The sequence below is a fragment of the Electrona antarctica genome (assembly GCF_951216825.1).
Source record: "Electrona antarctica genome assembly, chromosome: 17".
Taxonomy (NCBI): domain Eukaryota; kingdom Metazoa; phylum Chordata; class Actinopteri; order Myctophiformes; family Myctophidae; genus Electrona; species Electrona antarctica.
The window spans coordinates 32413665-32430684 of NC_136798.1; the positions used below are offsets into that span (position 1 = coordinate 32413665).

Consider the following 17020-nt stretch of genomic DNA (forward strand, 5'->3'; position numbering starts at 1 on the left):
GGCACCTTGGCTGGTAATCTAGCTGGCAGTGTGCCGTGGGTTCGACTCCCGATCTCTCTCCCCATTTCCTGTCAGCCTACTGTCTGTTCCTCCATAAAAAAAATAAATATATAAAATGAAAGGCGAAAGCCACAACATAAAAAAAAAATAGCCTCACAATGCGTTCCGTTGTGAGCTTGTAGATCAGTGTTGCATTGTGAGTCTTGTAGATCTCCTATTTTCAAATGATATACCTTATATAACATGTTATACATTTAAGAACTTGTGAAACGAGGACATTCTTCTGCATAACGAGTACTTTTGGTACTTACTTTTAATCAAGTCAATTTTGAATTCCGGAAAAGTATTTCTATATTGAAGTAGCATATTGATTTGATTTTACTTTTTCCACCACATGAGCACTCTAAACCTATAATGTACATCTATAAGCTTTTTTTTTCAAACAAATCTTGTGGAAAAAAGTTAAATATTTTGACATAATTATTTTTACAACATTGTTTTTAAACACGAATCTGGTACAGGGGTTCCTGACACAACTTGTTTATGGGGATACATGAGCAATAGAGCCATTTAATAGAGCTATAGAGACAGGGAGACCATTACTGATTCTATATAGCAATGATTCATATATTATCGAAATACAGAGCAATTTAACACTTTCGTAAAAATAATAAAAAAGCATCACTTATCCCAACTACACTTTAGAAACAAGCCCAAAAACCTGCAACCCGCAACTACCAATAATTTACAAGCGACTTTATGGAAAAAACAAACCCAAGGTCGCTTATAATAAGCAGATATGGCAACAATGGTGATGAGTGACTAGATTGTGCAGAGCTCTCCAACCTGTCAGTCATTCTTCCTATTAGCCTTTGGAAACTCATGGGTTTCAAAACTGATTTTTTTTCTCCCCCTATTAAACAGCTGTAGACTTTTAAAGCCAGTGATACTTTTCTGGAGTTGTGATTTTACTCCACACCCGTGGGACAGAAAGAAACTTTGCATCAATGAATTCCTATAGTTATATGTCTCCCATTTTGTAAAGTGATAGCTTTGTCAAATGAAAGCTCACTGCATACAAGGCCCAAGGGTACCTACCTACCTATTATTGTAACAGTTCCGTTTTCTTTCAGAGCAATACTGCCTCCTACTGGGCAGTTTGAAATTCTGATTCTAAACCTCAAGTCAATTACAATTTACACACTGTAGTAGGTGGACCCATTATTCCTCCTAAGTGTGGGGTCTTCGGGTCAACAGTTTTAAGGCCTAGGGCCCCTAAGCTGAGAGAAGGATGAAGCAGGGACCCCCACTACATATGGATTCACGTTACATGTGTATATTCAGACATTTGACCACTTAACTCAATACTTTAAACTTGATCTTTGGCTCTGTATTTGGATATTTTTGGTGAAGAATTTTGGTGCAGAAAATCTGAAAAAGTTTTGTGTCAGGAACCTCCAGAAGAGAAGATTGTGTGTGTTAAAAAGAAAATGTATAAAAATAATTAATTCAAACACGTTCAAGATTTTTTCTAAAATTACAAAAAAAAGGGAGCTTTTATAGCACTATTTTTAATTAACCATGGTAACATTTAGCTGGAGACCCCCCTCCCCGGACCCCACTTTGACAACCACTGGGCTAGTCCAATTTTTACAAACACTGCCAAAATAAACATAACTGTTCCAGGCCGAAATTAAAGTAATAGAAAGTGTGAATATGCAAAATCTATGTCTATTGTTACGATTATTTTTGGATAGTTTTTTTGTTTCACCGATTGTGTCACTGACTTGGCCTTTGCTTATTATTGTAAACGAAAGAGAAGGCTTCTACAGAAAAGCAAAGGACAGGAAGAAAAGACAGTGACAGGCATCTGGTCAAAGCTGTTTTAATAGTTGTCACATGGAGTAAAAGGCTCCCACTGTTAGAATCCTCAATCTTTATGTGGGTGCTTCAAGAACTCGCTCCCCTCAAGCACACATACCACCACCATCATCATCATCATCAAGTATTGACATGTATCATCAATTGATCAACACAGTGTCGTTTGTCTTTTTCACAAGGTCAGCATCAAGTCCAGTCATTCATGTCTCAACAATTACCAGAGGAAGTTATAGGGTGTGTTTTACCCAGCCACAAATTTAAACCAACCATCTCTCAGTCTGGTTACGTTAGTTCGTTGTAGTCTGGCGAGCCAGACCTCACACAAATTTCAAAATGTTTCAGTTTCAGAGATTGTGGAATAGTTGTCTGGCTACGCGAGACGACTGAGATGTTAGTTTGAGAGTTAAATTAACACAGATGGTGACTGATGGGACAATGTGTCGATAGGGTGAACGAGCTATGCCAGCTAAAAGTTAAGTTTTCCTGTGGTATACCTGAGCTCTGAATGATGGCTGAATTAGACTATGTTCACACTAGGCAGCCCAAATCCGGCCTATTCAGAGATTTCAGACTGAGAACTAGACCGGTTTTAATGAAGTCTTTCTGAACAGCCAAAAAGTAAGAAGAGACAGACCTGGATTTTCTTTTTGTGAATTCAGATCTGGTCGACATTCCTATGTGGTTTGAAATGAGATTCAAATCCCATTTATAAAGATGTGTCTCGGTCCGTACTTCATCATACACCAGGCTCGCCAAAAATAATTGCTGATCTACAAGCTCACAACACATTGTGACACAAACGTGTTGAGAGTTTGTAGATCAGGCTTTATTTTTGCCAATGTCTGAATACCCAAATCTGACCTGATCACTTGCCAATTGTCTGTCAGGAGGAAACCTCACATGTCCAAAATTGTTACTTTTTAGAATTCAAAAAGTAACTTCTCGCCGTGTTTCGAGCTTGCAGATCTGCTACTTTTGATGCTTGTGTGACGCTGCAGTATGGCAAGTAGGGCTTAATGTATGACAAAAAAAAACACAAGTTAAAATATGGAGATACGGTTTCTGCCCAACAGCAACAAAATAACAGTGTGACAGTCAGTCCTTAAAAGATGAGATTTGAGAAAACAAAACCAGATTTGCCTGCAGTGTGAGCAAGGCCTCAGACCGCTGCGTCTCTGCCTACCAGCATGTAACGTCAGAAAAATGATTGCGCAGCGGCGCGTTTAGCTAGCGTCAAACATAAGGAGGATTTTTTTTCATAGATGTTTTTTCCTATACCAAACATTTCATTAAGAAAAATACACCTGAATTCTCTTTTTTATGTACAACAGAAAAACAAAACATTAACCTGCATAATTCCAAGATTCATTTGAACATTATGTATATATATTTTTTGTTTCTGTAATTAGAAATATCACTATTTTCTGAAATAAGGAGAACCTCGAACTAGTGTAATAATCATGATCATATCACCCATAAATCATTGAAGTACAATATTTACATATATAATACAGAGCCCATTTCATTCGAAACAATATTAAAATAATTGTTCAATAGATACAAAGGTTCTTATTATTATATTTTTTTCCTTTTTTTCGTTTTAAATTCCATTCATATTTCAACAACCTTGTCAGGGAGACCTTACACACTCCCAATTGTAAAGCCGTTGTCCTCTTAACAAACTATGTAAGTGCAAACAATTTTCTGTCTATTTTTATAAAAAGAAAAACCAACTATTGCCCGATTTACACTTGGTCGCACGATGGTGTCACTCACATGGAAAATAGCCAATCTACACACGGTGAGCTCAGATGGCCTATTTTCCTTGGTGCGACACTGGCACGCAACTAAGTTTCCACAAGTTTCCTAGGGATCTATGGGCATCAATTCCTGTCATCAGTCATTCAATTCATTTCAGGGATCAAAACGGGCAACAATAATGTAATGTGGGAACATAACCTGACAGATCAATGATTATTATCAAACTAATGATCAATGCTTATCATCAAGCAATATTGCGTCATTCGGTCTATTCAGTGGTTTACCATAGACGGCGCTCTTCGCCAACGTAGGTTGCTAGTAGACAGATACAACCAGAAATGAACTGCAAGTGAAGAAAACAAGAAAAGAAACTGTCCGCCTACATGCTATTAGATATAGTAAATAAATAAACAATAAATGTATTTCGGATTCTTTTCCAGATTGTGTTTTTGGTCAAAACAAGCTATATTCAATGGCCCATAAAGAACTGATGATCGCGTTTACAAAATCCGGGTGGAAAAAATATGATGGCCTGTCCCCTCAAACAGCCTTTGGTATTAATTAATACCTGCCAATCAATGTGTTAACCAGCATCATTCAATCCCCATGCAGAGATTCAGGTGTTACAGCAGCAACAGCAGCCAATCAGAATGAAACATAGGATACGACTCTAATACGTATGAACCGTCAGGTTGTGTTCCCACAGTGTTGACCGACACAGATCACTCAAATTTATCGAAATGACTGACAACAAGAAGTGACGCCCATAATTCACTGGAAACTCAGGGATAAATTAGGCATGTGATTGCAGCATCCAGCGTTGAGACAGGATAATGAGTAGCTATATCCCAAGTGCTTCCAAAGCCATCTTCGGAAAACAAAAAACATTTTTTTTCCTTTTGCATTTGAGTTCTGCCATCATTACAAATTCAAAATGAAGAGGGGGGGTGGGACAAGAGAATACAAATAAAATGAAATAAAATCAGTGCAAAAAAATTCAAAACTGTGATATTTCCAATCAATCAATCAATCAAAAAAAAAGAAGAAAGGCTCTCTTGAACACCCCGGAAGTTGGAGATAACCCCTCCGCCCCAAAACAAACCACTCTATTACACCATCTATGGTCCAAACAAACCAAGAGGACGTGAGCATATCAAATCTGTCTCGAGATCCTTTCTTATAACAAAAGGTTTTAGCTGGAGAGAGACATAGTCATACCGCTTTACATCTCGTCTAGTCTCCTAAGACCTACAGGCACTAAGGATAGGGGGTGGTGGGGGGGAGGGGGGCTTCAGCTTCAGACTAGATGGAAGTATTCAGCCAATCACCTCTCACATAATCTAGTGGCTCCCAACCTTCTCTGGATCAGAGCCCACAAGAAACTCTTGAAAAGCGTTTGTTCGCGGCCCACCCATTTGGCCACTTAACACGGCAGCCAAACGGCTGCCGTGTTAACGTGGTCATGTGGGTGTGCCCGTGCGTGCTTTCAGAGCATGTTTTGGTTTAATAACCAATCGATTGATTGCGTTTCCGGCTTGGATCAACATTGTACTTTATATTGCGAACATTATTCCCAATATAAAGACTTAGGTTTAAAGAAGCATTTTCATTATAATCTTTTATATTAACGTCGTATTATCGTTAAAATTTTAGTGTTTTAGACAATTATTTGGGGGCCCACTGCTCTAATCTAAAGCGGGTTGGGTAGTCCCTGTGGCGTGATGGAGCTGTGGTTAAGCAGCGCCACAGGACCGGGGCTATACGACCGTCCCACTGGGAGAGTTGGCTGCGTTGTTGTTTTGAGACGAGAGCAGTCCCTGTGGAAGGACACACACACACACACACACAAGGACACACACACACACACACACACACACACACACACACACACACACACACACACACACACACACACACACACACACACACACACACACACACACACACACACACACACACACACACACACACACACACACACACACACACACACACACACACACACACACACACACACACACACACACACACACACACACACACACACACACACACACACAGGCACAACAAGACACGGAGACAAAAATGAGACGGCATCTTTAACCACATGAACCCCTAGCGTGTAGCGTCCCCTATTCGGGGCCACATCACCATGGGCGAACGCTTGGCGCGAAAGATACAGCAGAACATTCGGGCGAAAATTGCCGACCTACAGGCGTTGCCTTGTAGATCGGCTATTTTCGGCAGAGATTTTTAGTGTCGAGGGGAAAAACTGAGTGGAGTATAGACCCCAGGTGACCCCCCCGGTCAACAAAGGATACAGGGTTTAAGTGGTTAAAATGTAAGAAGAAAAGAAGCAACATTTTTTTAAGTCTTTTAGTCGTTTTTTTTATCAACCAAAAAAAAAGGGATGTGGCTTTAAGCGTCAACATGCACACAGTGTTGAGGGAACAGTCGTGATCAATGTTTGCTCGTAAACAAAAGAGAGAAAAATGAAGTTTCTGTGGCCTGACAGTAGAAGCCCCTCCCCCTCATCATCATCATCATCATCATCATCGCCTGTGGCTTATTTAGTTTCTCGTTTAGACACAGGCATGGTCACATCATGGTGTCCATGACAGGCCTGTCACTTACCACTTTTCCGGGCCTGGCCCATGTGCAAACGAAGCCCTCCTGACAGGCTGTGACCAGACAGTCCTCCAGGAAAATCAACACAGTGAGTCTCTCGTGTGCAATCTTCTTGCACACCAGCGGCTCCAGCATGGGCACCTCTTCCATGCGCGGGCACAGCAGCGTGCCCAGGGTCTTGGCCGCGTCCGCCTTGGCCGTGCGCGCGGCCGCCGCCGAGCTCAGCTGGTTGAGCTTGTCGCTGCTCTTGCTGCTGATGTGGCCCATGCTGTGGTTGCGCTTGTGCTCCTTCTCGTGGCGCTCCTTGCGCGAGTCGTGCAGCGACAGCGTGGCGAACTTGCTGACGCCCGTGGCGATGAAGGCGCTGTCCATGATGCCCTTGGCGGTGGCGGTGGCGGTAGCGGTGGCGGTAGCGGTGGCGGTGGTGCTGCTGCCACCGCTGCTGCTGTTGTTGCTGCTGCTGCCCGTGTGACTGTTGGGGGTGCTGCCCACCCCACCGCTACCACCCCCCGCTGGGTTGGAGGAGTGCGGCAAGCTGTTGGAACGAGGCAGGGCGGTGGAAGAGGAGGAGGCGGCGGCGGTGGGGGGGATGGAGTTTGCTGGGTTGCCACTGTTGCTGCCGTCACTGTTGCTACCGTTGGTGCCACCGGGGGTAGCAGCAGCAGGGACCGTAGTGGCAGTGGTGGTGGCAGCTTCCCCGGTGGCCGGGGGGTTAGTGGCACTCATAACGTTAGTGTGAGTCCTGGTGCGGGACAAGGGCAGGTGTGGGAAGAGAATGTCCTCGGTGAGGTCCCACAGACACAGCTGGGTGTCCTGCCCCACGGAGCCGAAGCGGTAGGTGACGCTGGCGGGCCTCCCGTCGGTAGAGTTCCTCTTGGAGAGGCGAGACTGGGCGCTGTTGGCCCGGTCTCGGCCTCCAAAGTGCGTCTGCTCGTTGAAGTCCTCGTCGCTGCCGCTGAACTCGGCGGGCGGGTCGGTACCGCTGTCCTCCACGCTGGTGGTGCAGTGGTCAAACGCCACCACGCTCACCCACGACTTGTGTCCGTGGCCGCGCGCGATCACCCGGCAATCCGAGAACGACCACACCGTCACCAGGTCGTCCTCGCCGCCCGCCACGATGTAGCGGCCGTCCGGGCTCCAGCACACGCAGAGCAGGCCGCCGAAGTAGCTCTTCATGGTGCCGTGGAGCTCGGCGGCGTCGAAGCCGAACACGCGCAGGAAGCCGTCCTGGCCGGCGCACGCCAGGAACTTGCCGTCCGGTGAGAAGGCGAACTCGTTGAGCGCACCCTCGCCCACCGTCCAGCGGAGCAGCGGGTTGCGCGCCGACTTGCTCTTGCAGGTGTGCACCGAGTAGCTCTCACCCTGCTTCAGCAGCTGGTAGTGGGGCGGGGTGGTCCCGCAGGTGTGCTCCACGTTGTACAGGTACATGCTGCCGCTGGAGTGGGCCACCAGGAACAGGCTCTCGGAGCCCGGGACCCATCTCACGCACGTCACCCTCGACTTGTCTATCAGCCTCTGGATGGGGAGGAGAGGGAAACACCTGTCAGGGAGTCTCTTTTCTTGGGATGTGTTCAATTTGATCGTTTAGTCCCATTAAACCAGCAATATTTTCATTGATTGAAAAACATTACGTTTAGCTAAACAGAATGAGATTGAGCAGGCCCGCTCTCAAGAGTTAAATTACGGTTAAACACCTGCATTACTTAATTTACAAGAAGTCAACACAATTCATGTAGAATAATTGTTATTTTGATCGTATGCCTGTTATCTCTCCTATGGTACCAAACAAAAAATTCTTAGTCTTTGGTCTGAGAGGCTAAATCTCAACGAATTGTCCGTGGCTCAAATGCTGAATAGATAATGGACCTTGATATGAAATGGTTTGAATCCCCCTGATCTAAATGAAACCAAATACAATTAATGTGTTCACCCTTCAAAGTATCTGCTGTAAAAACGGTCCTTTTATGCCTGTATGTGTGATTGTGTGCCACTCACATTTGTCCACCAGAGGGTGCTTAAAACAACCTTTTAGCCTGGTTGTCTTTCCAGATCATTTTTATGGGACACCTTGTGCAAAGAAGACTAGGGATATCTCGCGCTAATTCATCTAAAAGCGCCAAATTTTGCACAGATATAGCCCAGGCCATGCTTTACTGATTTAGCAAGGGCGCCCGTACTTCAGTACTGTAGTACCACCTGGTATGGATGTTTGTCTGCAGCCCTAAAGTCACAACTGCTGCAACAACAACATTTGTTCAAAGATTGTTGGACAACCACTTCAGAAACTTTATACATCCATGTATAACAGCATCCTACGGTTAGCAAGGAATATCACCTCTAATACTAGCCATGTGTTGTATAATATAGGTTGCTACCTTCAGGAAGGAGATATGGTGTACCAGCATAAAATAAGGTCAGACTAAAGAGGTCCTTTGTCCACCAGTCGACTTTGAGGCTTAATCAGGAGTTGTAGTAGCCATGGGGTAAGCTGGGCGGTGGACATTGCTCTTGTCTTCATGTATGTAATATTGTTTTGTTCTTTGTGCTATGTCAAATGTGTGTTCTGCATACTTGGCTGCTGGGTCGCAAGACAAATTTCAGTGTGAACTGACAATAAAGTACTATATCATATCATTATGCTTTAAGTAGCATGTGATCATGTGTCAAACTACAGGGTTTTCATGATTCTGAATCACTGCTATCAACATCCACCACCCACCTCTTCATTGAAGAGCTTGCTGGTTTCCTTCTTGATGGGGTCGATGAGCTGCACCTGGCCGGCAGAGAAGCCCACCAGCAGCGAGACGCTGTCGGCGGTGGCCGTGAGCGGGTTGAAGTCATGGCACGTAGGCTGTGTTCCTTTGTAGATCCGTTTGTCTATGGGCTTACTGAGGTCTGCAGCCTGGTGGCGGAGCCATGATATGAAAGAAAAATTAATGGCATTTAGGGTATTGATATCATAATCATTCTAAACCCATGTCGCTGCTGCCGGTCTACATACAGCCCAGCAGAATTCGAGGCATCACATTAACCTTTGCTTTTATGACATTTCCGAGGACCCTTCATGCTTATGGAACTATTTTTGTATTGCTAGTTTGATTACTTCAAATACTCTTAATTAACTAATAATGTTTCGAATTTCAACTGACTATACTATTTATGAAAACATATATTTCGTTGCATGCTGTCTGGCAGAAACATCTCCACCCTGAAAAGTAACAGTTTTGGATATACTGTATCTGCTCCAACTCCAGGTAAAGTACTTCACTGGGCACTTCTTTCACATCTATAATAGGACAAGACTCTGGGGATTTTCCTTACAGGAACCATTAAAAAAACTGTTTTACTTGCTCCAATCTCAAGGTGAAATATATTGCACAACGTTTCAACTTAAACAGGCGGGCTACATCGGATAAATGTCACCTTGGGAGAAGGTAAAACAGTGTGCTATGTATATTCTAGATTTCCTCTCAGTATTAATACAATAATCTTCAAAGATTTTCTACAAGCTCACAACATGTCACATTGTGAGCTTGTAGATCAGCTATTTGTAATAGAACTAAGTAGGTTAAACCATTAAAGGGGAATACCACTCATTTAACATTGAACTGTCATTAATATAACTTGTGTGGAAATAATAAAATACCCCTCTGTTAAGCATAGAACTGGAGGTCTAGAACTTGGGATCATGAGTACACCGTTGTGATGTCACTGATCACATCAGTCTGTAAAGGAAAATTCATGACATAGTTCAATGTTGAAACTCTGTCACTTCTTAAAATATATACAGTAACACCAGCTAGTTCTTTCAAACTAGACCTGAAGTAATCTTTTCCAGAAACACACTGGCAAAAGTCTAACTTTTAGTCAAAAACATCACCCGACAGTTGACACACCCACTACAGAGAGGCTAACATCTGAGAAGTACAATGGAACATGTTTTGATTGCATTGACTGCATTGTATCAAACTAGATAGAGAGCAAGAAACCCAAGTCATGTCTCCTCAGGTTTGCAAAAGTACTCGTCAGGCCAGTAAAACAGATTGCGATTCTAAAACTGAAATAATGTTGCCAGGGGGATGAATATAAATGAGCGTATACGCAGCCAGGCTGTGATAGGCGTCTGGCGGGTGCCTCGAGTCGACTGGGTTAAAAGAAACTGGGTGCCAAAAGGCCTAAAGGCCCTGGGTGCCTGTTGGTTGGTAATGAAGGGGTTAAAAGACACTGCCCTGGGTGCCTGTTGGTAATGAAGTTTGAGTGAAACAATGGAAGTCATTATGCCAGAACACAAGGGCAGGGACAGCAGTTCTAGTTGAGTATCTAGGGTAGAACACAACCAAATGTTGGTTGGCAAATGCGGAACTAGAGCGTTCTTCCGGGTGCTTCAAAACGCCACTGAGCAACTTCCATTGAAATGAATAGCAGGGGGCGGGGCTGCCAGCAACCCTATCTTCCTGCTACAAAAGAAAGCCATAATAATTGTTAAAATTGTTATAAATCAGAATACCTAGCACCAACCAATAAACTCTTTAACAAAACCCTAAAAATGAACACTGCGATTATAATGTATGTATAATGTAAGGCCTACCATAATCTACTTCCACCCTGCATGCAGGAGCTGTTCAACGCACGTGAGACCAAATACGCAGAGGGACAGGTGTATTTAAAAGAACAAACACGAGGACCAACACAAAAGATAGATGTTTATCTGTAAGAGGGGTACGTTTATGGATCAGCTTGGAGAAAGAATTAAAAATGTGATCAGTCACCAAATTCAAAACAATGTACAAAACCAAGGTAATTTATAAATATAAAACATTAGAATAAAGTATCCCTATTATAAATACAAATTAAATATTGTCGAAAAATCGAATGCATAAATATCCCTATAGATATGCATTTATTATTAAATAAATGCACAAATATCAAAAGGTACTATGGTTTGTATGAGTCTCTGTTCTTTGCTATACTATTTATTTATTTAAACAAGTATATACCTATACAGAGGTGAAGTGTAATGTAATTTGGTAGCAGGCGGAAATACTACCACATTGCTACGCTGCGTAGGTCTATATTGACACTGAAATGCAGATTTTCTTAGGTTTTTGTTCTTCTGTTATTTTGCTTTTTGTTCTGTTCTTTCCTACTTGGACTAGCAAACATAATTCGTTTTTCAGTTATTGCTAAATCAAAGTTGAAATGATGTTTATTGATTTTGTAATATTTTATTTTGTAGGCAAAAATAAGCTTTTAGCTTCAGCCTACACCTTTTAGGATTTTTTTTAATTGCCTTTTTGTTATGTACTGTAATACATTGTTTTAAAGGGAAACTTTTGTGTTTGTTTGAATTGCAAAAATAGCTTGAAAAGGTTTTAAAGCTCACAACACAGAGCGTTGTGAGCTTTAAAACGTTAAAGTTTACGTTTATCAGCCAATATCAACCACTAAATCCACCGAGCTCAACAAAGAAGTGTTCAACTCCACTTAACAATACACTGGCCTTAGAGTGACGCTGAATGAGATCACAGGAGAATGACAACAAGATCACGTCATGTAACAATCCCCAGTGGGACCAATACTCATAACATGGCTCACTGAGCTGCCAGTCATATCTCTCTCTCTCTCTCCTAGCTGCTCCGTTGCTTGCTTCGCTGACTTCACACCACAAATAAAAGCCTACTACGGTCAAACTCATCATGGCCCCAATGCGGTGGTACTGGCTATTAGCAGCACTGGCCAATATTATAACGATACGAGACTACCGGTATATATCTTCTGGGATTTTGGATATTGTAATATCACAGCAATTTATAATAAAAAAAAAGATACACTACAAAATAGTGATATTAGATTTTGGCTATGACCTTCACCAACCAGTCTCCATTTAATTTTCCCAAAAAAAAGGCTATAAGCCTTTTTCCACACCCGTAGAAGGCCCATGACATGTGGAGGTCGTCTTCAGGTCTTTTTTAATTGTATAAAACTGGATCGCTAAAATCTATTTTTGACCTTGTGCAGCTCTCTCGTACATGTTTCCTGCATGCGCACAGCCGTTCACTTCCTTGTTTACGGTGCTTTTCAGAGTAAAATCTCCCTCATCTGCTGGGCACTCTAGCGCCTTTATTCTGAAAGATTCTTGGGCAAAAAAAAAAGTATCAACATAAACATTCTAAATGGGTCCAAGTTTATTTCCTGTTGCAGAGCAGGGTTTGTAAATATCAGTAGCTGATACTAGGGAAATAAAATTTGGACCCAAGCTGTCCCCGAGCAAGTAGCAACACAATTCCACTAACATGCTAAAGTACTATCTGTGCTCTAAATTCCACAGCATTACCTTAATACTGTTCAGTATATCTGAGGTCAGTGTAACAAGATTTAATAAATAGGTTTATCAATAAGCTTAACAAAAGAACATATTGAGCAAAGACTAATATCAAACTAATAAAGAAGAGGATCCAAGGCACTCTGTTCCAGTGAGGTGAAAAAGCCTTTATTGTAAGTTAAGGCATGGCAAAGATCATTACACAAAAAGGGAGGACCAACGCGGCTCGGCAATCCGATTGCCGAAACGCTGATTGCCGAAACACGCCGATCTACAAGCTCACAATGCACTGCACTGTTCAGTGCACGACACTGGCGTGCAGCAACTAAATCAGACGTGACTGTATCTGTTTGGAAGAAGACAGTGACAGTCTGCGTCTGACTGACAAAAGGTTAAAGCACTGTGCCCAAAATAACTGATTCAAAACATCGCCTCCATTATCATGATATCATCCCATTTTAATGCCACTGCTAATGTAGTCAAACCTGGCTTCCTGCATGACTCCATCCCTGAGCTTATGCTGCAACACCAGCTGTATCCAAACCCTTACACAGTGACTCACTGAACATACTGTAAATGTCACTATTCACTAAATACACTCACTTTCTCCCAGCACAGTACCTAGAAGAGACTGTGGACAAGACCAGTTCTATGATAAACAGACAAACCGGAACACATAGCTGATGAAATGTTGCCATTATTACCATCTTCTCTGAGGTCCTCCAATACATAATATTCTCAGATATAAATTCTAAACACTCCCTCCTCACTGCCTGTTTGTAGCATAAATCAAATGTAGGTCTGCACACCCTCAAAGATAGTCGTTTGCAGAAACCTATTACCTTCCGTTCATATTTTAACTTTTTTTGTAAATTAATACCCTTCTTGGTTATACTTAACACAAAAGCATTAAAAGTAGCAGATCCACAAGCTTGAAATGCGGTGTGAAGAGACTTGTTTTGAGCTGGTTGTAGATCAGCTACTTTTGGTGCTTTTAAATTTGAATCCTGAAAATCTTTAGGTTTTTGATAAATTTGCTTTCCACCCGACAGAGACGATGTATTAAACTCTTCTTAATGTGTTGTCTACAGCTGGCACACATAAAGAAGAGCTACGCCAATCTACTACAGCATGTATGTATGTCGTCTACATTCCCGTTTCATTTTGTGTTGGTACCTGGGGGCTTCCAATTTGTTTATATTCAGGACCAGACATTTGGAATACAAGGAGTATATAACGGAGATTAATTAAGTAGTAATTATTCACTTTAACGTGATTATGTAATTCTAATCATCACCAGTCCATGATGTGACACATTTGGTAACTTGTTATAACACAATGGGACAGGATGACAACAACCTCTGATGATGACAACCCATTCCTCACAAACTAAAGTCCTGTGTTAATGTATCCCATTGGTAACTCAAAGAGTATACAATAAGGAGTTAAATTAACAGCGAGAATAAAAAGTAAGTTACACACACTCACACATAATCATCCAGGCCAAAACAAACCGTGGCTATACCAGCTCACTATTGCTAGCCTTAAGTTAGCACTGCTCTAGGATGAAGATACCAAGGACAAGACTGTGACGTCACTCAGAAACAAACAGCAGGAAGTGTACAGTCCCATGATTTCATACGTTATACTAGCCTTTGAACAAGAAGCATCAGCTGCTTGGACACTCTCTCCCCAGTTTAGACTTTTAGTCATGCTCTTCTTCTCAAGAGAAAAGGGCTACTGTGTGACTAAACTATAATTAACAGAACAAAAACGGTGAAACCTATGCCGTTTCAAAGACCTTATGACTTGAGTATGAAGAACTTTGTCCCACAATGTTTCAGGGACCGCCAGGAGTCCGTAACCCATTTAGACCTGAGGCCGATTTAAAAAAGAAACCTATGTTTCTATGTCAGTGGTTCTCAACCTTTTCCATGTCAAGGTCCCCCAGAATTATCTGTATTTAGCCTGCGGACCCCCATCTGTAAATATTTTGTTCCAGGGACCCCCAGAAGCAAGATTTGAGTTAAAACGTTCGCTCTGAAAGAATATATATTGAAAGATTTGCACGACATTTTTCAAAAATAGCAGATCTACAAGCTCGTGCCGCGCTACGAGCTTGTAGATCTGCTATTTTTCAATATCTAAAGAATAACATAATGCTTAAAACACCGAAAGGGGTTCCGGTCCATAATGGGTTAAGGGAGTTCCGGGGGTACCCTGCTAAATTGCTAATGAATTCATGTATTGGAACCAAACTGACCACTACAGGTCTGTTAACCGAGGCACAAATGGAACTGGTTCCATTTTGTACACTCCAAGAGTTAAATGGACAGTCAGGACTTCACATTGTTGTTCATCGAGCTCCCATGTCTCAGAGATAAAAACATCATATCGAAAAGATTTTTTTTTAAAGTTGAGCCCCAACTTCCACATAGATCTGTGCTTACTGCTTAGTTGTGAGTGACGCATCCCTGCCTGCCTGGCGTGTTGAATTCATCATATGGCAGTCAGTGATTCTCAAAGTGGGGTCCATGGACTCACAGGGTTCCCCAAGGGGGTAAGGGGTTCTAAATTGACCCTCATAGACTCTGACAATAATGACGCCCTAGTGTAGTGGTTAGAGCATATGCCTTTCATGGGGAAGGTTGTGGGTTCGAACCCTGCTTGGGGTCGGCGTCAGCAAGGGGCATGCAAATCTAGACTGATAGCAATACACAAATGGATGCAAATGAACACTGGTGTGTACATTTGGTACCATTTGTACACTCCGAGTTAAATTAACGATGATTTTACAATATAAATTGGGGTTCCAATGTAAGGCAGAAATGCCATTAAATGGGGGTCCGTAGCCTATAATGCAGGTCAAACTGCCTGGGCGTCCTTGAAATGAACATGGTTGAGAATCATGGCTAGAGTTGTAAAAATCTTCTTATTGGGGGGGGGGGGGTCTCTGGCATATATTTTCAAATGGGGGTACGCGGGCTAATTAGTGCCAATTTGGGGGTCCTTGACATGAAAAAGTTTGGGAACTACTGCTATATAGATGGCGCTTAGTTGTGACGTCACTGACGCATCCCTGGCGTGAGTGTGTGTGCATCCTAGGGTCAGGGTAAAGTGGCCTTCCTCTGGATCACATCATCATCTGCGCACTTCAGCAGAAACAAACAACAACAACCCCAGTTTCAAGTCCCCGTGGGGAGGACGGCCGCACGTTCCCCACGCGTGGGAAAGACACGGCCGTGTGTATTTCACCCCCTTCCTTTACCTTTCTGATGCCTTTGTAGATGTAAAAGTAGAGCTCCCGGCCCACATTGAAGCAGACCCTGTCGCCGTTGCCGGACTGGTCGTTGACGTTGACGAACGAGACCTTGACGGGGTTCGAGCCCTGCGAGTTGAAGGGCACCCGGTTCGGCCGGCTGTACTCGGAGTGCGCGAGGAGCTTGTAGACGCCTTCCCGGGTGGTGAATTGGGTTTTAATCTCGTTCATCTCCTTCCCTCCTCCCTCCGCCGCCATCTTGGAAATTGGCGTTCATCCTTGTACTAAAAGTCCCCCGGATGTCGTTGCGACAGCGCATGCGCGCCCCCCCCCAAAGCAAAGGCTCTGAGCAAAGCAAGCACCAACACGTGACTTGAAGAAGAGTATTATTTTATATTTGCATTGAAGCGGATGGGGATAATCAAATACTTAATATTTTATTATAAAGTATTGTACCGTGAGTTCTAAAAAAAAAATTGTGCACCCACGACACATGCACAGTGCACACGCACGCGCGGCATGACACACGATGCACGCACGCATTTGTCCTCTTTTTGGGAAATGGGAATTCAGAATATGGTAACCGATTTTGAAGGATTTTGGTTCGGGTACTAACGAATAATATGTTTTATTTTTAAACCTAAAATGAAACAACAGAACACAGGCCTGTTTTTCGTTATTCTGACTTATTCTGAATGTCTGTAAACATTGGAAATCACAGGCCTGTGTTCTGTTGTTTCATTTTAGGTTGAATTCTTGTTTTCTCAATTTTATTTTGAAGAGAAAAACAAATTATACGTTAGTACCCTGATTTTACTGTGTAAACTAAGGAGATACGGTTCATTTCCACAATATTTAGCAAACAAGTAGGCCTACCCAATGTCTCCAAATAGACCAAAATCAATATACAAAGAAAATATCATATATTTCAAAAGCACAACATTAATGCCATCTTTTCACCAAGTTGCGCCGGTGTTTCTTTTGGCCACTAGATGGAGTGATTGAGACTCCCAGTCCTTGGTATGCCTCCAAGCAAATGTGTTATGAGAGGCTTTGACTGGAGCGTACACATTTCAAATCTAAATAAAATTAGATTTGAAACAGGACCAAGCAGGAAGGCAACAAGCAATACGAATAATATGCACAATAAGCCATAAAAACATGGAAGA

The 17020-nt window shown here is 42.6% G+C and overlaps 1 protein-coding gene across 1 annotated transcript; it reads right to left on the reverse strand.

Moving 5' to 3' along the window:
* Nucleotides 1–1871: 1871 nt before the first annotated feature.
* Nucleotides 1872–16138, reverse strand: LOC306941451 (WD repeat-containing protein 20-like). The gene is made up of 4 exons (XM_079526935.1): nt 15861–16138; nt 8990–9172; nt 6277–7785; nt 1872–5459 (listed from the first exon to the last, which is right to left on the reverse strand). The coding sequence occupies exons 1-4, from the start codon at nt 16107–16109 to the stop codon at nt 5400–5402; spliced, it is 2001 nt and encodes a 666-aa protein (XP_079383061.1). The 5' UTR covers nt 16110–16138; the 3' UTR covers nt 1872–5399.
* Nucleotides 16139–17020: the final 882 nt, after the last annotated feature.

Coding starts and splice junctions, on each gene's coding strand:
- LOC306941451 (XM_079526935.1), bottom strand. CDS start 16,109: ATGGCGGCGGAGGGAGGAGGGAAGGAGATGAACGAGATTAAAACCCAA. Junction 9,173..15,860: donor TCTACAAAGGCATCAGAAAG/GTAAAGGAAGGG, acceptor CTCCGCCACCAG/GCTGCAGACCTCAGTAAGCC. Junction 7,786..8,989: donor GCAAGCTCTTCAATGAAGAG/GTGGGTGGTGGA, acceptor CTCCCCATCCAG/AGGCTGATAGACAAGTCGAG.